Below are 20824 nucleotides of genomic sequence, written 5' to 3'. Positions count from 1 at the left end.
CTTTAGTAGTTCTAGAAAAGATAAAAAGCTCTTGATTACTCTGGATGTTTAATAAGTAGTTATATAAAAGCAGCAAATGTAAAGTTTCTTTCTGGGCAGGACTGTCTTCAGACCTAAATCTGTTTAAACCAGTGTCTCTGTGGCAGCCCCTTAGAGACACACTCCTATCTGACTGGAGGGGATAATGCATTGAGCATTTGCTTACTGAGACCCGGCCTTCGAGTGCTCTAGCTAAAACAGAAGTCTTCCCTCAAACACGTTTGTGACAGTGAGGCAGCTTCTATTTCCATGCTCGAGGCAACAGCACATCATAGAGGCAACAGCGCTGAATCCAATCCTGTTTATTTCATGACAATATCTGGACAGCGGAAAGGAGTTCTGGTTTCAACAGGCTTCCTTTCTTCTCTTCCCCTGAAGCTTTTATGTCTGCCATGACAGCTGCATCCCATGCAAATGTCAGAAGAGCAGAGGGCACCTAGGACAGGTAGAAACATACAGGATCTCAGTAACTACACCAAAGCTGGTCAGGGAGTAGACTATTTGTAGCCCTTCAAAATGTTCTTCCAGGTGGCATGTTAGTTCTGGAAGAACTTTGCCAGGCAGGAAGACAGGACATATAGGTCAGGCTTGTGCAGAGTTCCTAGCCCTCTGGCAGGGGATGGTACAGCTTGTGACCAGGCTGAAGCTGAACGGCACTGAGCTGAGGACTAAGAGGCTCAGTGTTTCAACACATCCGACCACCCCTGGAAACAGAATGATTGCAATCCCATTTCCGTTCCCTGCAGAGTTTTGTATCTGCTGTAAGTAGCTTCATCTAAATCACTTTACTCACCAGCCCGCACTCATTGAACGCCACGTTCTCTTCCGTCAGTTTGAGACCTCCAGGGACAAATAGCTCAAAGGGCATCCAGTCATCCTGCAGCGCTTCCCTCACGAACGTGTAGAGCACAGACACGGGCTCCCGCGCATAGAATGTCCCTGAGGTGGGGAAATAAGGCAGAGAGAGCTTTTAAAACTGGTTTATAGGCCGACTCCCATTCACCTGCTCTCACTAAGGGTGTGTCTATTGCATTCCTCCTCCGAGAGAGAAATGCAAATACAGACAAACAAAATTGCAAATGAAGCACCCATTTTAATTTCCTGATTTGAATTTGCATAATTGCAGCTAGCCGCTTTTCCAAAAACCCTGTTTTTTCTCGAATACAGTATATTTCAAAAGGAAACCTTTTCTTCAAAATAACCCTTACTCCTTAAAAAAAATGAGGTTTATGGGTTATTTCGAAGGAAGGGTTTCTTTTTGAAATAACCCCGTGGGGACCACGTTTTTCTCTTGAAATACGGTACTTCGAAAAGCGGCCAGCTGCAATTATGCAAATGAAGCGCGGGAAATTCAAATCCGCATTTCATTTGCAATTTGTCTGCATTTGCATTCCTCTCTCAAAGGAGGAATGCAACAGACATGCCCCAAGACCCTCAGTTTGCATAACTGGAGAACATTGTGCTAGTTCATTAGAGAAGGAACCAAGTTTGATATAATTTAATGCAACAAGTAAACAATTCATAGAAACACACTGGTCATCCCAAGAGCATCAAAGCAAGGCCATAAAATAACCTACTGTTGCACCTCTAACGTAAAAATAAAATCCACTGGAAAACTGTCTAAGATTCCAAGGGTCTCCTATTGCAGGATGAAAGGGGCCCTGTAGCTGGAGGATACCACAATGTGGGCATCACACGGATTGTTTTAATGAACCACTCCATGGAATCTGTAATGGGCACTAAATGGCTCATTTCCCATCAGCAGTGTGCAATCTCTTGTACAGCACGGTGCTGATCAAGGAGGTCCCATATCTTTATACTCACCATTGATTTAGAGGGTGAGCGCTTTAGAGAAGTTTCTACAGAGACTGCAAAAATCTAGTTACCCCATTGTCTCAGTCCCATGCCGTCTAGAAGAGACCCAGCTGGTTTAGTTATTCTATCCCCATGTTGCCACGTTCTTTCCCATGGTCTTGCCAAGTTTCAGCTTTGTAGCTTGAGAGCAAGAAGCATAATGTCTAGTTATCTGGGGTGTGTATTAGGGATGTTAAATATCGGTTAACTGAATAGTCAAATAGTCTCATGAATTCTTATTGGTTAGTTGACTTTTATAGTCTCCAGGGGCGGAGCCGGCAGTCAGTGTGCTCTGGCCTCACTCCCGAGAAGCTCCCTGCCGTTCCATGCTGCTGTCTCTGTATCAGAGGCAGCAGTGCAGGGTGCCAGACGGGAGGTGGTCTGTGAAGGGAGCCAATGTATGTATTTATATTTCTTTAATTTAAAAACCAGCTCTCCTCACGGACCAGCTGCCTGGTGCCCTGCACTGCTGCCTCGCAGAACGCGGCAGCAGCGCAGAGTGGCAGTAGCCTCTGTCTTGGGGGGTTTGAGCTCCAGGACTTCGCACGAGCGGGAACTGAGCCGGGCTGCCTGCCCACCCAGCTGGCTCCTTATATACTTTAAATGCAGAGCCGCAGCACGGGTAGTGCCGGACCCATCGCAAGCCAGAACTGAGCTGGGCTGCTGGCCAGCCTGCTAAAAAATGTAGTGGCAAGGGGAGGGGGGAGGGACAGGTTCTGCCTTGGGCACGGGGCTGGACTTGACGACCTCCTGAGGTCTCTTCCAGCTCTACGTTTCTATGAAATGCGTGTAGTCCATAGCATTAACCTATAAGCTTTTGCTTATTGGTTAATCGACTACACTGGTACATCCCTAGTGTGTGTGTAAGTTGCAAGGCATGGCCATCCTTTACCTTGTAGAATGTATCCATCAGGGAAACGGACTCGTAGCAGCGTATAGTTATATTTCCGCATTTCCCTCTGCTCGTCTCTCTCTCGCATAGCCTTTGTTCTCAGCATAGAGGCCTTCTCCAGCGCTTCCGTCCTTTATGGACAAACAGTTTTGAACATGAAATAAAGCAAAGGGAGGGTGGGGGAGTGGTGAGATTTTCCTAGGCCAGAGTAACACATTCCATCTGTATGGTCAGCCCACCCTCCTGCCCCCAATTATGCAGATCTCTTACTTACAGTGCTCAGTGCTACAGGCCACTCACCGGAGCCGCTGTTCTCGCTTTAGCTCCTCTAGTGTGAGGTTGTAGAAATCGTGGGGCAGCTCAAACTGGGCAGCTTGAGGGGAAGGTTTGAAAACGCAGAGCTGGCGATCCAACTGGGCCTTCACTGGCTCTGAACTCACCAGCTGCTCCTTATAGTCCTGGAGCTCCTCCAGCTTAGGCAACACTTCCTCCTTCAGCACGTAGTACTCTTCTGTGGTCTCTACAAACACACACATGGGGCTTCAGCACCTTGTTTTCCCTTCGCCTCCACTCGCACTCCCCCCTGGTAGGAGGGTAGTCGCGTCTCCCTCTGACCTAGTGGAAAGCACTCCCCAGAGCAAAACCCCCTGGGGCAACAAGCAAGCTGCAGGTTTGGGGGTGTGGATAGAACGGTGATGCCACAACAGACAGCAGGTTTCAGAGTATTGCTCTCAACCTTCCGGAGTACGGCATCCCTTCCAGGAGTCTGATTTGCCTTGTGTACCCCAAATTACACCTCACTTCAAAACGACTTGCTTTACAAAATCAGACAAAAATACAGCAGTGTTACACCACACTGAAAAATGCTTATAGCTATATGATAAAATTGAGAAAGTAATCAACCAGAATAAAAATACTGTACTGTTTCAGTGTAGTCTATAGAGCAGTATAAACTACTACGAAATTTCAGTTTGTACTAACTGTAGCCTGTTGTAAAACTAGGTGTATATCTAGAGGAGCTGACATGCCCCCTGGAAAACCTGCGTATAGCCCTGGTTGAGAAGGCTCTGACAGTGACCAAAGTTGCTTCCCAGAAATACCTTGCTAGCACCAACAAGTAGCTGACCCCCGTCTTAAATCTAAGAGTTAGATTTCTTGCCTTGTCCAGGAACAGGCAGCATTGCCTTCTCAAACCCAATGGCCTGGAAAAACTTGTGTGTCCCTTCTAGAGAATTTATCCTTTCCTAAAAGAGAAGGAGAGGGTTAGATGTCATCTGCCAGAGTGGGAATTCCTCAGTATGTCAATTGCAAGCGTTTGACCCTCACCTGAAACACTTTATTTTGCAGTTTGATTTTCCGGTATTTCTCCTCCTCTGGATGGAGGTGGATGTTATCCAGGTATCTGCAAAGGCAGGACTCTCTCACACTTCATTCACAACAGCAGGCCTGGATACTCGGCTCACTGGTGAACTTCTGGTCCCGTTTGAAAACATATTCCATGGGTCCAGAGATCTCCAAGTGCCCCCTCCACTAGCATCCTTCCCAGGCTTGTTTATCCCAAGCCAAATCTATTTCTGAGCACTCATTCATTGTACGAATTTCCTCGGTCCCCCTTCTCCAGAAAGAAGTCTTTAGAACTGCCCATGGAAGAGACATGGAAACACACAGGACAGAACCATAAAACTCAAAAGCCCTGTGAATAGGGTGAGATCGCTGAAGACGACTGGGCTTATTTGCATACCAGCATCCAGAATGTTCTTTGTGCACATTGCAGCTTGTTTCATGATGTCAGGAGCATAGCAATGGGTTCCCCCACTGCCCTCCCCGTCTGCTTTGCAGGCAAAGTCCAAAACCAAAGCCTGACTCAGAGGGTACTCACTTGTCACTCAGATGTTCCACCTGGAGGTGCCTAGTTCTAGGACTGCAGGGCCCACTTTTATGATCTACTCCAGGAGCAGGAAACCCTTTTTCAGTCAGGGGCCTCACTTCAGTGAGAAGCAAAAAGCAACACACCTCACTGACCTGGCTCCTAACATTAAAATTAAAACATCTCACTGGCTCCCAACAAGCTCATGTTCCAGCCCTCAGAGGGGGGAGAAGGGAGGGGGCCCCCCACCTACCAGATCCAAGTAAGCTGGGGATCTAGGTTCCTGATCCCCATCTAGTCAGTCCATTTCCCCCCATTCACAAGTTGTGTCTCCTTGACTACGCACTGTCCAGTCTAAGACTTCAGGAAACGTTTCCAAATCTTCCCCTTCAGTTTTCCTTCGGGCACCACGTACAGTACAAGAAAATCCCTTCCCCATTAACCTTCCAGGAAAGGGGCAATTGCTTGCACCCAACCCCTTCTCACCCAGAGAAGCAACAGATTCTAGGCAGGCCACCTGGGAGCTGAGCTGCCCAAGGCTTTCACACACTTACTTAGCAATGGTCTCAACACCAAGTTTCACCTTCTCTCGGTCCCTGTTGAAGGTGTGAATCTCCATGATGGAAGCAGCCACTGGGTCTTTAGCGGAATGCTGAAGGAGAAGGACAGAAGCTAGTCACAGAGGGGCCAGCTGATTGGTCCTGCCAATTTCAGAACTAGGGACGTAATAGCGTAATCGGTGATTAACTGATAACCATAAGCTTATAGGTTACTGCTATAGACTACAAACATTCTGCCCCTCCTGTCTTGCCAGTACAATTTTTTTTTAACAGGCTGGGCAGCAGCTGGGCTGAGACCTGGATCGTGCTGAGTCTGGGACCTACCCCTGCTGCGGCTCTGCATTGAAAGTGTATCAGGGCAGGCAGCCCGACTCAGTTCCAACTCGCACCAGGTCTGGGAGCTCAGATCCCCAGCCCAGACAGGGGCTGCTGCCACCCTGTGCTGCTGCCTCTATCAGAGGCAGCAGGGCAGGGCAACAGGCAGCCGGTCTGCAAAGGGAACTGGTTTTTAAACTGGATCCCCTTGCGGACCAGCTCCCACCTGACACCCCGCGCTACTGCCTCTGATACAGAAGCAGTAGTGCGGAAAGGCAGGGGGCTCCTCAGGAGAGGGGCTGGAGCACACTGGCTGCTGGCCCCACCCCCGGGGACTACAGAATAGTCGAGTAACCAATAAGAATTCATGAGGTGAATTCACTATTCAATTAACTGATATTTAGAATCCTTACTCAGAACCAGAGGGTTCCGGATAGCAGTCTCCTACCAAGCTCAGAGGAAGGAATCAGAGCAGGCATTTGTCAGCAACTCTCTTCAAGGACTGTAAATCCAGATGAGGAGATAGAAGCTTGGAGCGAGAAAGTGGGGACAGCAGAGGGCTGTAATTTTGAGAGGTGGCGATAGAGGAGAGTGCACGTTGTTCTACACAGAGTATCCAACCCTGGGCTGCCTGAGAATCTGGCTGAGACCACAGCGGCCCCATGGCATTTCCAACAGGTTACGTTGCACTTGGAGACCACACCAAGGATTTAGTGAGATGGATGGCAGAAAACAGCGAACATCTGTGGCCAGCAGAGGACCTCACTTACACAGAGGATGGCCTCTTTTATGTGCGCTTCCTTCTTGTCTTTCCTTACGGTGGCCCCAGTTAGTGGGCAAATGAAATAGACCCCCGACACCGACAGTCCTGCTGTTTCTTCCTCAACTGCAGGCACGGGCCCCTGAAGAAAGAGCTGAAATCAAACAGTGGTTCGAAAGGGGAGAACGTTTGATTCCCATCTCCCCCATGCACAACTCTCTTGCTAGTGCAACTCATGGAAACTATTCAGAGTAGGGACGTGAACGTATAACCCGCAGACAGTTAACTGATAGGCCTGGGCTCATCAGCTAACGTTCATGATTACACACAGGCTCCCCCCACCTCCCACTGCTGCCTCTATCAGAAGTAGGCTTAAACGCCAGCTCCTGGGGAGCTGCTGCTGCCTGTGACAGGGATGGCAAGCGGGAGCCTGTACACATGGGAAGCCAGCTTAAAAGCATGCAGGCGGCGCACACCGGCTCCCGGAGAGCAGCCTATCATCCCACACTGCTGCCTCTGTATCAGAGGCAACAGCGTGGGGAAGCAGCCAGCTCCCCAGAAGTGCACCAGCTCCCAGGAGCCAGGTGTGTGTAATCACTGGAAAATTCAGCGGTTACATATTTACACCATCACCCGCATTTTAACATCCCTATTTCAGAGGGGAGATGCCAGTCTCATATCTCAGCATGTTTTCCCGGACCGTGTGGGTTATTCGGCAGCACCGTGCAATGCTTCCCAAGGCTTAACTCGGATCCCTTCTAATATAGTGGAAAGTACTAAAGGCATTCTGCGGAGATACCAGCAACAAGCATGCCACATCCAAGCAGAGGAATTGATTGCTACCAAGCAAGTCACCCAAGGTTTGCAAAGCGTTCCTACCGAGTGCTTGGCAGCCCTGAAGTCAGAGTGATTCCCGCCACTAGAGGTCAACACTTTCAGTCATGTTAAAAAGACTCGGCTGGAGCAGCAGATGTTTCCATTACTCTCAGAGCCACAGGTAAAACACCAGATTCCATTATCATGGCTCCCACCAAGCCGCCCCGTGATTCAGGAGTAGGCCTGCTGACCTGTAGCATAAGGTACTACCCATAAGTACTCAAATGCGGCCCAGGGCCAAACAATAGGAGTAACTCTCCTACACGCAAAGGAACTCTGGGTCAGTCCAGAGATGTTTCAGTCAAGGCGTTTTCAAAAAGGGGGTAAAAGAGGGTGTAAAAATAGGTGTTGTCCTGCACCAAGTGCAGAATCACTCCTCTGACTCCACAGCAATTGCTCTTCTCTCCTGCAGCCTGCTGACCTTGGGCGGGGGGAGGGGGGTTAGTGAGCAAGACAAATTAGGAGAGATGCCATAGTATGAGCTGAAGGGTTTTATGCTCTCTGAACCACACACAGCTATTTCTCTGCTCGTTTCTGAAGTCAGACTCAAATGCACAGTCCCCACCGTGCGGGGGCTGGTATCTCCTTCCCTAGAAGATGCTCAAACTTCCTTATTTAGGGATTCTCTAATGCACAGGGATCACATGCCCTTGATTAGCAGCATCTCCTCATACCTTGTCATCCGCAGAAAGTCTTCGCTCGCTCACTGCTGCTTCAGCCAGAAGCTCCTTTTTCACTAGGAGGCATAAATTCAGGTTAGGATGGCTGATGTGGTGCAACCCAATGAATTACACAGGGTTGGGGCAGGGAAGCAGCAGTTGGGATAGGCCTGGGCTAAATCTGGCCTGCCAAGCCACTGGATCCAGCCCGTGGACACAGCAGGGAGCCGCAGGCAGGCTCCCCTGCTTGCCTTGAAGTCCCGCATGCTGCTCAGAAAAGCAGCTCCTGGGCCATCTCCCTTTCAAAACTGTAATCCCCAAGGGGAGGGCTTCAGGCACTGCCTCCATCCCCAGCACAATCCCATTATCCAGCTTCTGGGCAGAAACTAGCCAATGGGAGCTGCCTGAGTAACAGGCAGCCACGAAGTACCATGCTCCCCTTCTGTCCGGCTCAGTTATTCACACAAGCACATGGCTGGGTAGGCAGGTTGGCTGGGAAACATTTTAAGCCCTGTAAGCATTTAGTTCTGCAGACAGGCAGGCAGGTTTGGCTGCTGGCTGGTAAGTCTCCTGGCCAGAGGCTGCCTCTGGCACCCCAGCTTCTCCCTTCCCCAACCTCTGCTCCTCTCACCCTCCTAGTGCACATACTCAAATCCTCTGCCCTGTCCTGCACCCATACTCCCTCCCAGATCTGGCACTCCAATCTCCTGCCCCAGATCACAATCCCCTCCCAAAACCCTGCATCCCATTCCCCTGCCCTAGATCAGTGATTTTCAACCTTTTTTTTATAAAGTATGCCTTTAAAAATAAATAAATAAATAAAGTACCCCCAGTACTTAGTTTTCAGAAACAATTTTTTCTACCATTGTAACACGTTAGTTTAAACAACTTAATCATAGCTGGGGTGTAAAACTTAAAAATTCAGTTTTCTCCAAATTGCAGTTGTGTTGACATACTCCCCGACTTCTTGAGTACCCCTAAGAGTACTCGTACTACTGCCCTAGGTGATGACCACCTCCTTCACACAAACTCCCTCCCAGACCCCATTATCCCTCCAGCACCCCAATCCCTTACCTCAAGCTCCCTTCTGCACCCAACCTCCATCCCAGACCCCGCACTTCCTCCTTTAAAATGGAAAAGCGCAGCCCTCAACCACTTTACAAAGTCTTGGAGTGGCCCCCTGTCAAAAATTATTGCCAACCCGAGTCAGGCAGGTGGTTCATCTTTGCTATCTGGCCTCTGGCAGTGAGTTGGAACACGAGGCTTCAAGAGAATGCAACCCCCTGCTCCCAAAAGTGCCCCTAGCTGGTTGTGCAAAGCCATCCATGGAGTGTGAAAGCACAGGACACTAGCTCCTCACCCTGCCAGTCTCACAGATGGAAATGCCACTGAGACGAGTGCAGGCTTCGCTGGGCCAAACAGGCTGGGGGAGACTTTCCCTGTGAACGGGCACTCGGTCGAGGCACAAATATGCCTGTCGTGCCCCTGCACCCATAAGGAACGGTGGCTGTTCTTACCTTGATTCTTGATGGCGTCTTGGGAAGAAGGGAGCCGAGGCTTGGGTTTCTGCTCCAGCCGAGCCAAGGCTGCAGCTGCCGCCATCTGGGCCTCATTTGTGGGGCCTTGGCGAGACTTTGGGGTCACCGCTTTTGGCTTTTCTTTAGGGGCCCTTTCCCTGGCGGATGAAAGAAAGGCACAAATAAATGAACAGCCTTAGCAGGTGAAGCAGAACTCTGCGCTGTCCCCACTCCAGCCACCACCAAGCTGCGCTGCTGCAAGACTCCCAACTGCTGGAGCTCTCTGGTCCGGCAACATCTGTGAACCACAGAGGTTCAACGCAGAGTTATGTTCTCCTCACTTACAGGAGCAAATCAGGATGTGTGTATTTCCCTTTATTTTACCCAGGCTATAGATCAGGGGTAGCCAACCCATTACAGTCAAAGAGCCAAAATAGTGGTGGACATAGCGCAAAGAGCCAAGGGAAAAAAGTTGTTGGGGGAGAGGAGAGGAAGACACTGCCCCTTTAAATGAAAACTCGGGTTTGGCTTCTTGCCGGTGCTATTTTGCCAGCGCCACTTTGCTTCACAGGGAACCGGAGGCCCTTTGTATGGGTGCAGAGGCAGCTTTGTGGGCTGGTCACCCCTGCTATAGATTATTAAAAGGAGGTTTATAAAATCCAGTTCTCCCCCACCCCCAGATGTTTACCTAGTGAAACTGTCTCCATCTGATCAATAGAGACTGATGAGTTTCATATTCTGGCTATCATGCTGTGGCACTGGGACACTGTATTTGGGTTATAGACACAACAGGAGACACTTAAACAACAAATAGTCTAGGAGCACCTTAGAGGATAACAAAACATGTAGATGGTATCATGAGCTTTCGTGGGGACAACCTACTTGTTCAGATGACAACAGAAGACAGTTTAAGTTCAAACAACTCTTCTTTAAGGTTAATAAGTTACATATAACGCAATTCAGAGATCTGGGATCTGAACTTCTGAGTCATTGTCAATTGGAGTGGTAGGTGCTTTTAAGCTGCAGGTACTTAGTGCCTCTGAAAATCAGGCTCTGAAATGGTAGTTTAACTCTTTAAGTACACGGTGGGCTGGTCTACACTGAGACCTTACATCAGCATAGCTTTGAGTCTCAGGGATGTGAAAAACCCACACTCCTGAGAGGTGCAGCTGTGATCTACCCCACAGCGTAGACAGTTCTAAACTGACCGAAGGACTCTTCCATCAATGTAGCTACTGCAGCCAGGGGAGAATCCCTCCATCGGCGTCACTAGTGTCTACACTGAAGTACGATATTGGTGAGTGCAGCTGTGCCACTAGTGTTTAAGAGTAGACAAGCCCTAAGCCTCAGGTTAAAGGTGATCCACAGAGGTGCTATGTTCTTGTTACATAGAAAAGAAACATGGAGTTGGGATTACATTAGAACATCAGTTCTTTGTTTACCCTGGAAGACTATGGGCACTTAGAAGGATGCCACTGGATGCTCTGAAAGGAACCCAATTGCTTGAGAATGTGGTTTTTTTTCAGACCTAAATTACTAACTCCAACTTCACTCAGACAATTGAGAGAACAGCTCTTTGCCAAACTGCTTTAATAAGCACTCAAACATGCCTGAGTCATACAAGACATCCTTCATCAAACTCAAGGAAGACAGAAGACAAGCAGGATTTAAAAAAAAAAAAAAAAAAAAAAAAAAAAGGAAAGATTTGGGCCTTTATAAGGCAGCAAAAAGGCACCTTTCCCTTCTAAGGGTACGTCTACACAGCAGCGGAATACTGACGTTATGCCGAAATAACAGTGTGCATCTACACTACAAGTCTTTATTTTGAAATAAATGTCGAGCTGAAGGACTTCTTACTCTGACTCCTGGTAACCTTCATTTCACAAGGGGTACGGGAAGGCAAAGAAAGAGTGTTCTTCCTTTGACTTCCTGCTGTGTAGACAGCACCAAAAGCTGAATTAAGCTATTTTGACTTAAGAACATAAGAATGGCCATACTGGGTCAGACCAAGGGTCCATCTAGCCCAGTATCCTGTCTGCCGACAGTGGCCAATACCAGTTGTCCCAGAGGAAGGGAACACAACAGGTAATCCTCACACGATCCCTCTCCTGTCACCCATTTCCAGACAACCAGCAGCTAGGGACACCATTCTCAACCTCTATGATGTAGCTCCAACTGACGTAGCTGAAGTAGTGTAGCTTAATTCAACTTTAGCCCTGCTGTGTAGGCATACCCTGAGAGATGGACCCATTTTTCCAAGATACTCTTCCTCCATAAGAACAAGAAGGCCGTTGTGTATCAAAGGCTTATACACAACATGCAAGCAGGAAAGTCCTGAAGACTGCACCCACTACAAAACATGGATACATTTAGGAATGGAGAATGTGTGCTGCTAGCAGAAAACAGAATTTAATGTTTCCAGCTGCTCTGCAAAACATCCACCCTCACCAGAGTATAATTTCAAAGAGCACTACACAGAACAGCACCAAGAACAGGCTTGATCGGGAAGCAACTGTAGATGCTCAGTGACATCATAGCTTTATAAGGTCACAAAAGAACCTGATGCCCTTGCTAGGTAGCATTACTGCTCAGTGACCGTGAAGCAGTTTGTCAAGCCTGTGCGCCCAAAGTTTGGAGCAATAAATACAACTGGATTCATAGGATCATAGAGCTGGAAGAGACCTCAGGAGGTCTTCAAGTCCAGCCCCCTGCCCAAGACAGGACCAATCACAACTTTCATTGTCCCTGAAAGCCACAGAAAATTGGATTCAATAGATGATCTCAACTACAAATCTCTTGCAACTTTTAAGAAATATTGTTATAGAAAAGTTCTGTTATTAAACTAATGTTTTAGCAGTTTCCTTCAGGATTTAGGATGGAACTGGGGACTCTGGCCTTCTTTGAGTGTGTATTTGAATAGTGCAGCAGGGCTGAGATCAAGCATATGAAATTCACATAGAAACTAAACAAATAATATAGAAAGTGAGAATACATAGTGCAACACTGACTAGGTCAGGTCACCGAACAGTTAAATTCCAGTCTAGATGCACTTTCACCATTACTAATCCATGTATTGGCCTAATGTCTTAAACTTATTTTGAAACATTTACTGAACCTGAAAACATGACCTAGTTCATCAATATTGTTTTGTAGCCCAGACAGACCTTGTGACAGTAAGCCTATAAACTGCTTCATTCTGATTGCACCTTTGCTTTCTACAGGCAAGGGGTTTGTCTTCAAGGAAATTTTACCAGCCACTGTCACCTGAACCAGTGGAGTTTGGGATTCCAAGAATTTATATAATACAAAGCAATCCTTTTCATCTTTGATTGTTCTCAACATATTAGGCCTTAAAACAGTCAACACCACACACCCTTGTGATTTTAATTCCCAGTATGGTTATTCTACGTTCACTCAGCTGCCATATTTCATAAACAGCTGCAGGACAATGATATTCAGGAAGGTGACTATCCCACAACATGGTGAGGTTCTGTATTTGTCTTAACTGCCTCCAATCCTGTTCCTTTACAAGTCAAATGATTTTTCGATTAGCATCATTTCCCCAAACTTACTTTGGTATCTGAAAATCAGCCACAAGAATAGCAATTCTGTGGTCAGATGTGGACCCAGTGCAGCTTCAGGGAACAATCAGCTCTTGGCTTGGCAGGAGCTGGTACAGCAAACAGGAGTAAAAGCCTGTTTGTGCCAAAAGAGTCAGGAGCTCTGACTCAGATACCTGAATCAGGTAAACACTTCTTCAGAGCTACAGTATTTTTTTTTCTATTTAGTGGAAGTGTGTTTTTGAGTCTAAAGCTAAAAGTGATACAAGGAAAATAAAGTTGTTCCTCTGGTGGTGTATGCTGTACCCTACTGCAAAAGTCCTCAGTCCTCCAAACCTACAGTAGGCCTGGTCTGCAGCGCCTAGCGCAGAGGATCCCAGAGCTTGACACATTTTGGAGGAGTAGAGCAAGAGGGAACCAAGGAAGCTCCTGGGAAAGCAATGAGGAGTCCTATGGCACCTTACAGACTAACAGATTTATTGGAGCAAAAGCTTTCATGGGCAAAGACCCACTTCGTCAGATGCATGTAGTAGAAATTCCAGAGGCAGGTATAAATATACAGGCATAAGAAAAGAGTACCAATCAAGAGTAAGGCTAGAGAGAAAGAGGTAAATTCAGTCAGAAAGGATGAGGCCCACTTCTAGCAGCTGATGTGGAGGTGTGAAGACCAAGAGAGGAGAAACTGCTTTTGTACTTGGCTAGCCATGCACAGTCAATTGGGAAAAGGGGATGAAGACTGGGGATGCAGATTACAGAAAAATCCACTGAATTGGTTAACTGGTTAAACAGGATACCACAAAGGGTCGGATAGTTTAGAGTCACCAGGATACAACCTGGGTGGAAGTAAATGTGGGTGCCGAACCTGGGTGTGGGGGAGAGAAGCTGGGAGAGAAAGGAACAGCACAAGTGGGGAAGGAGCAGAGATCTGAACTTGAGTCTGAAGAAGTGGAGTGGGGGGATAAGAGATGGGGAAGCGGAGAGAAGGGAACAGCCGGGGCGGGGGGAGGGGTCGTCTGAAAAAAAAAAAAACAACCTCAGGAATGAGAAGAGCCAACAGCGTAAGCGGTTTGGGGGCTAAGAGAACCGAACTCGGGCAGAGGGGAGATGAGAAGAGGGTCCAGCCCAGGCAGCTGGGATCTGAACCCAGGTCCCAGGAGGAACAGACCAGCCAGCAGGGAGCTGGGACCCGAACCCGTCTCACGTGTCCCCCCTGTGCAGCCCACGGCGGCCCCAGGCCCCACGCCACAGACTCTGTTACTCGACCACAGCCTTGGGCAGGGGTTAATGGCAGAAAGGCGGTTTGGGATCCAGAAGCGGAGAAGCACCACGGAGGAGATGGGAGTCCTGGGGCTGGATCCCTCGTTGCCACCAACGGCATCACCCAGCCCAACTCACAGTGGAGCAGGCACCTCCCCCCACCACCCACCCAACGCTCCCCCCCTCACTCTTCCCCCCCACCACCCAACCAACGCTCCCCCCCTCACTCTTCCCCCCCACCACCCACCCAACGCGCCCCCCCCTCACTCCTCCCCCCCCACCACCCACCCAACGCTCCCCCCCTCACTCTTCCCCCCCACCACCCACCCAACGCTCCCCCCCTCACTCTTCCCCCCCACCACCCACCCAACGCGCCCCCCCCTCACTCCTCCCCCCCCACCACCCACCCAACGCGCCCCCCCCTCACTCCTCCCCCCCCACCACCCACCCAACGCTCCCCCCCTCACTCCTCCCCCCCCACCACCCACCCAACGCTCCCCCCCTCACTCCTCCCCCCCCCACCACCCACCCAACGCTCCCCCCCCTCACTCCTCCCCCCCCCCAGCCGCCCCTCCCCCACTACCTGGGCTGCTCCGCCAGCTTTTGGCCCGGCCCCGCGGTTTTGAATTTCATGTCCGCTTTGATGTCCTGGAAGAATTTCCGCATGATGGCGGCGGCGGCGGCGCGGGGGGAGGGAGGGGGGCGGGGAGAGACGGGCCGGCCCCGCACAACAAAACACCTGCGGAGCCCCCTTCCTCTCAGCCACCGGAAACAGGAAGCCCCGCCTCCCGCTGCGGGCACGTGACTTACCGAGCGGCCATCGGCCTCTTGGAACTGGCGGGAAGCGGCGGGGGGCGGGGCCAGAGCCTGGCGCCTGCGCCCTTCAGGCACCTCACGCGCCTCCTTGTGTGACGAGCCCGGCAGGGGCGCTCTAGGCCTCCCCCCCGCCTCTCTATGGTGCGTGAGGTCCGCCAAGCGCCAGCGGCGGGTCTGACCTCGCTTTACCTCGAGCACTGGCCCTGCCCCTCCCCCACCCCTCCCCGCAGCCTCAGCGCCGCACGTGCCTCTCCCCCCCATTGCTCTTCCTATCCCCTCCCCCATTCCTTCCCTCCCACCCCTCCCCCCAGCCCCACATGTGTGTCCCCCCCTTCTTCCTATACCAGGCCCCCGACCCTTCCCCCAGCCTTAGCGCCACACGTGCCCAGCCTTTGCCCCCAGCTAGGGTGACCAGCTTGGGGGGGGGGGGGGGGGATACAGGGACAGGACAGGTGAGGGACACTGCTGCGTTTGAAGGGGCATTTCGGGGAACCCCCTCTTGGTGTAGCGAGCCGTCTATTTCAGCCATGTCCATTTCTGGTCCCCTCCTGGATACAGTGCAATGCTCACAGGCTTCAACCTTCCTGCCTAAAACTCAAAGACTTCTTCTTATTTAATATATTTCAGTGCATCTTAAAAGAAGGGAACGGTGACCAGGAATGGTCCCTTACAGCAGCCAGGGTTCCGCAGACCGAGGGGGGTCTGCAGCCTCAGCTAAGATTTGCAAAGGGTAAGGCTGAGAGCCACGGCCTTAAGGAATGGGAGGGCATACTCATGACCAACCTACCCCCAGCACCACACTGCATTCCCCCTGACCCCAGCCCCCCAAACCCCAGCCTTCATACATTGTGCTTCTCCTGCCTTCACACTGGCACCCACTGCCCCCTTTTGGCACTCAGCTCCCCACACCATGTACCCCCACAACCCTTTGCCTACCTACAGCCCTCCCCCACCACTGTCTACCCCCTACTTTCACACCCAGCTCTCTTCACCTTTTCTCCTGGTTCCCCCTGCTGTCCCATTATTACAGCAACCTTTACTCACATGAGCAGCCTCATTAGCATTGTTGGCACAATGGCACTAAAGTTACTCATGTGTCTCAATGACCATCTTAGCTGGCCTACCAGGAATATCCAGAGCTAAAAGCACAAGCTGCCACAACTTGAAGTAAAGAGCCAAGACTGTAGCCAGAGGCTATAAGCAGCTTATATCCTCAGCACAGGAGAATCTGTAACACACATTCACTCACCATATGATTGCAGGATCAGGACCCTAGATCATCAGGTAACAGCTGAACAGGGTCCTTTGTCATTTAATTTGCTCTGCAAAGCTCCTAACTTGCTTTTAGATGCTATTCTAGTCTACTTTATGCAGGTTCTTGATTCACCCTCCCCCCTATCACCTCAGTATTTCAGTGCCTTCCAGTCATGCATTAAGCAACATGATTAACATCTGAGGTTTTCTTTCACTCATCCTTTCTCAGGGAGGGCATTGCTATGTAAATATATTTTAAGTCAAGGGTGTGGATGTTTTCGTTGTGTAAATCCATGCTCCTCACTGCCACATTCAGCTAGTTTAGACACAGCTAGTTGTCACTGAAGGCTGTGGATGCACTTACAAGCTTTGGCACAGCTTAGAACCTCTCCCACTGACATAGCATTGAGCACATTAGCACTTGTGCCAGCAAGACTCATACACACTGACTCCATGGGTGCACCAGGGCTGTAGAAAAATTAACAGGTGCTCAGCACCCACCGCCAAACTCCCTTCTCATCTCTCCTCTGCCCTCCCCCCCCCCCCCCAGCCTCTTGCTTGCTGGCTGCCCCAATGATCAAGTGCCCCCTCCCTCCAAACACCTCTCACCCACTGTTTCCCAGCATGCAGGAGGCGCTGAGAGGAAGGGGAAGGAACAGGGATGGGATGCACTTGAAGGAGGGGACCAAATGAGAGTAGAGCAGGGGGAGGGTTGCAAGAGGAGAGGAGGCAGTGCCTTGGGGAAAAGGAAGGGTAGGGGTAGAATAGACAGTGGTCCCCAACTTTTGGGGCTGACGGGCACCGGGGCCAGTGCTGCTCCTGTGTTGCACGCCTAGGGCTGGGGCTGCCCATATGCCACGCACCCGGGGCCAGCGCCGCTCCTGTGCTGCGTGCCCAGAGGCGGGGACGCCCAGGGGCGGGGACACCCATACGCTGCGCACCTAGGGGCGGCACAGCCCTTGCGCCGTGCACCCGGGGGCGGGGATGCCCATACGCTGCATGCCCAGGGGCCAGCACCGCCCATGTGCCACACGCTCGGGGGCAGGGCCGGCCCTGATCACTCAGCGGACACACAGAAATGGCCCAGCGGGCGCCATGGCACCTGCGGGCACCACGTTGGGGACCACTGGAGTAGAAGATCATTCCCCCCTCAGCTAGAAGAGAATTTGGTACCTATGGCAAAACTTATGTCACTTAAGGTCCTGTTTTTTTCACAAATCCGAATGACAAACATTTTATGGTCATAAATGCTAATTTAGATATGACTTAAGTCATATACACACACATGCTTGTTTTTGTTGACACCTCATGTCAACTTTCAACAGCTTTCATATGGCTATTTAATTTGGCTTGCTGTTTCTAAGAGCTTCATGTAAAAATCACACCAGTTTAACTAAAATTAGTTTTAAAATAAATTTAGTTAAATTAGTGCAAACTTCTGCGTGGATCTTCTTGAAGCTGCTTAATCCTGACCTGCATCAATTTATCTTAAATCAACTTGGCATCAACCTTAGCTAAAGCAGAACAAACTAGTTTTAAAAATTTCACACTGGTTTAAACTAAATAGATTTAAAAATATACCTTTAAATAAACTAGTGCAACTTTGTGTGTAGACAAGGCCCAATTTCTGTCAGTGCTTTCTATTCCTTTTGCAGCATTACACAATGAAAGACAGATTTACAAAGACATGTTCTACTACTGTACTTCGTAATTAAAAGGAAACTGTTAAGTACAAAACAGATAGGACTAGATTCTACTCTTGGTTCCATTAATATAAACTTAACTGGCTTCAGTGGAGTAACTCTGAGTTTATATCAGTATAACTGTGCAGAACCTGTAAAAGAAGGAAATTCCCTTATAGGCATTTTAATGCCATTATCTGGGTATATTAAAACTGGAAAGGACAAATTCAGTCTTGGTTACATTATTGTAACTTCCCTTTGAAAGTTGTGTTGTCACTAAGGCCACATCTACACTATATAGCCCTATTATCACTATAACTAAGTCTGTCAAGAATGTGGAAAAAGCCACAGGAGCTGACAGGAGAAACATTAGGGCCATCTTCATTCAAGTGCTACAGTGGCATGGCAGCAGGACCATCCCAAGGGAGTGCGGAGTCTAGGGCAACCCCCACCCCAGGCTTGCCCCGATTCCAGCTCTTCCTGCCCCTGCTTCTGCTCCGCAGCTTGTGTGTTCAGACCCTTATGCTACATTCCACTGAAGTCAATTGAAACCTTTCAACAATTTCAATAGGTGCAAGATTCAGCCCACAGACCCTGATTCAGGAAAGCATCTCTACAAGGCCTGAATGATAGAAGTGCTGAGTTTGTCTGCTGCTGGGCCTGAGTCCTCCTAAACCGGAGGCCCCCAAAGCATGAGACCTGGGGCAACCTCCCCAAACCATCCAGTGGACAGCACGGGCTCTGCATGCCTCACTGGTGCCGTCATGCTGCTGTAGCACTATATGTGAAGACAAGCCCTGAGTGCCAGAATCTGTCCCAATCAATATTTAAAATAGTTTACAAATGCTTTTTTTTCACTCTATTCAGCTTGTGCTTGGAAAATAAATTACTTAGTTTCACTTTCTGGTTCTCATGTATTAGTCCGATGCCATTATATTTGGGTTGCAGACATGGCAGAGGAATATTCAAATCCAAACCTTGCCAAAATGATTATTTTGAGCGGTGTGATTAATTTCTATAATTAAGTTTTGTAGCGGCTTATTGACAGTGTTGTAACGCTTGTAGATCCTGTGTTTCGATTCACTAGCTTTTTGTTTTGTTTCACTTTAAGTATTAACTATTGTTATTAGTATCATATTTATGGAACATTGTTACCGTAATGCCGTGGTCCCCAACACGGTGCCCGCGGGGGCACTTGCATGCGCCCGCCAGGTGCTCGGGGCTGGCCTGGCCCCGGGCACATGGCGCGCGGCGCTTGCGGGGGGGAGGGGGAGCGCCGGCCCCGGCCCCAGGCACGTGGCGCTTGGAGGGGGGGGGCGCCGGCCCCAGACCCGGGCGTGTGGCGCTTGCGGGGGGGAGGGGGAGCGCCAGCCCCGGGAGCGCAGCGCTTGTGGTGGGGGGGGTCGCCGGCCCCGGCGCGCGGCGCTTGCGGGGGGGGGTGCCGGCCCCGGGCATATGGGGGCTATGGGAGGGGGCCGCCCCCGGGCACCCGGCGGGCTAACGGCCACACCCCCTGGCGCCCGGCGGGCTAACGGCCACGCCCCCTGGCGCCCGGCAACCTGAAAAGGTTGGGGACCACTGCCGTAATGGAATGTGGCCTGATGCATACAGACATCAAACTTGTCAGGGGGAAGGCCATTCAGGCCCTGAAGAGATGCTTTCCTGACTCTTGTGCCTGTTGAGGTTGTTGTCAGGTTTCAGCTGACTTCAGTGGGTGTAGCATAAGGATCTGAACACACAAGCTGCTGCCACTTTTTTCCAGTGCCCATTCAAGTGGGTATAGGCTCAGGCCTACCCTGTTTAGTCAGTAGCAGGCTCTTATACTTTCTAGAACCAGCCTCTAGAGGGAGACATGATCACCTGCACTAAGACAGTGTGTTCTGACGAAGATACCATCCCTGCCACTAGACCAGAGGCTCACCATTTAAGCAGGACAAAGAACAATTCAGTTCCATAACTCCTCTAGTGACAGTGATCCAGAAGATCCCACTGTTGCAGATCCCTGGGTACACATGGGGATCTTTAATTAGGAGATCCCTTCTGGACAGAAAATTATTAATGTATAATTATTGTTTAATTTTGAGTGTTTTGGGGCAGATAGCATCAAAAAATCTCAATAGAGGAGGTTAAGGATGTAACACTAACTGCATCCTATAGTATACCCCCCTTATCCTTTAATAAGAGCTTCATCATCCCTCTGTGACTAGCCTAGAAAATGCCCCACAATACAGTGATTTGTGTGACTAGCTTCTGTGACCACACTCATCACAGCATGTATCAGCCTCCCAACAGAATCAGTGCTTCCAGGCAGACCAGCAATCTGGGGAAAGTAATGCCCAGCTGAGCCCAAGAGACAAAACAAGACAATTAAGTGGAGGATATAAAATGGAGCAAAGCAGCAAGGAGAGGCGTTAAAGGGAGAGAGCAATGACACATTCAGTCCTGCACTGTAAAACCCTCCACACTATCCTATTATGCCTTTTCCTTATAGCCCAGCCTTCCATACTATCCTCACCCTCCTTCCCCATCAATACCTATACACCATCCTCTTTATATGCCTCAAACTATACTCCTTCCTCATATCTATACCCCTCATCCCTCCAGATGCCTTCCCCCATCTGTATCCCTCATCCCCCCCAGACACCTTGGCTGTGTCTAGACTGGCCAGTTTTTCCGGAAAATCAGCCGCTTTTCCAGAAAAACTTGCCAGCTGTCTACACTGGCTGCTTGAATTTCCGCAAAAGCACTGACGATCTCATGTAAGAAATCAGTGCTTCTTGTGGAAATACTATGCTGCTCCCGTTCAGGCAAAAGTCTTTTGGGCCAGTGTAGACAGCTGAGATTTGTTTTCCGTAAAAAAGCCCCGATCGCGAAAATGGCGATCGGGGCTTTTTGGCGGAAAAGCGCGTCTAGATT

General features: G+C 49.8%; 1 protein-coding gene across 2 annotated transcripts; it reads right to left on the bottom strand.

Annotated features, from left to right (window-relative positions):
• Positions 1-325: 325 nt before the first annotated feature.
• Positions 326-15108, bottom strand: UBXN6 (UBX domain protein 6). 2 transcript variants are annotated; one of them, XM_075903037.2, is made up of 11 exons: positions 14967-15108; positions 9340-9497; positions 7838-7899; positions 6298-6429; positions 5207-5304; positions 4112-4187; positions 3945-4029; positions 3086-3305; positions 2786-2916; positions 833-978; positions 326-475 (listed from the first exon to the last, which is right to left on the bottom strand). In XM_075903037.2, exons 1-11 carry the CDS (start codon positions 14975-14977, stop codon positions 347-349), a joined length of 1248 nt encoding a protein of 415 aa, XP_075759152.2. In that variant the 5' UTR covers positions 14978-15108; the 3' UTR covers positions 326-346. The 2 variants fall into 2 exon arrangements, with proteins under 2 accessions (XP_075759152.2, XP_075759153.2); XM_075903038.2 differs by lacking the exon at positions 14967-15108 and adding an exon at positions 14740-14900.
• Between the last annotated feature and the right edge of the window lie 5716 nt (positions 15109-20824).

The sequence above is a fragment of the Pelodiscus sinensis genome, chromosome 32, assembly GCF_052426305.1.
Source record: "Pelodiscus sinensis isolate ZL-2025 chromosome 32, ASM5242630v1, whole genome shotgun sequence".
Lineage (NCBI taxonomy): Eukaryota > Metazoa > Chordata > Testudines > Trionychidae > Pelodiscus > Pelodiscus sinensis.
Note: the sequence above shows the minus strand (reverse complement) of the source record. Positions and strands in the feature narration are given on the sequence as shown.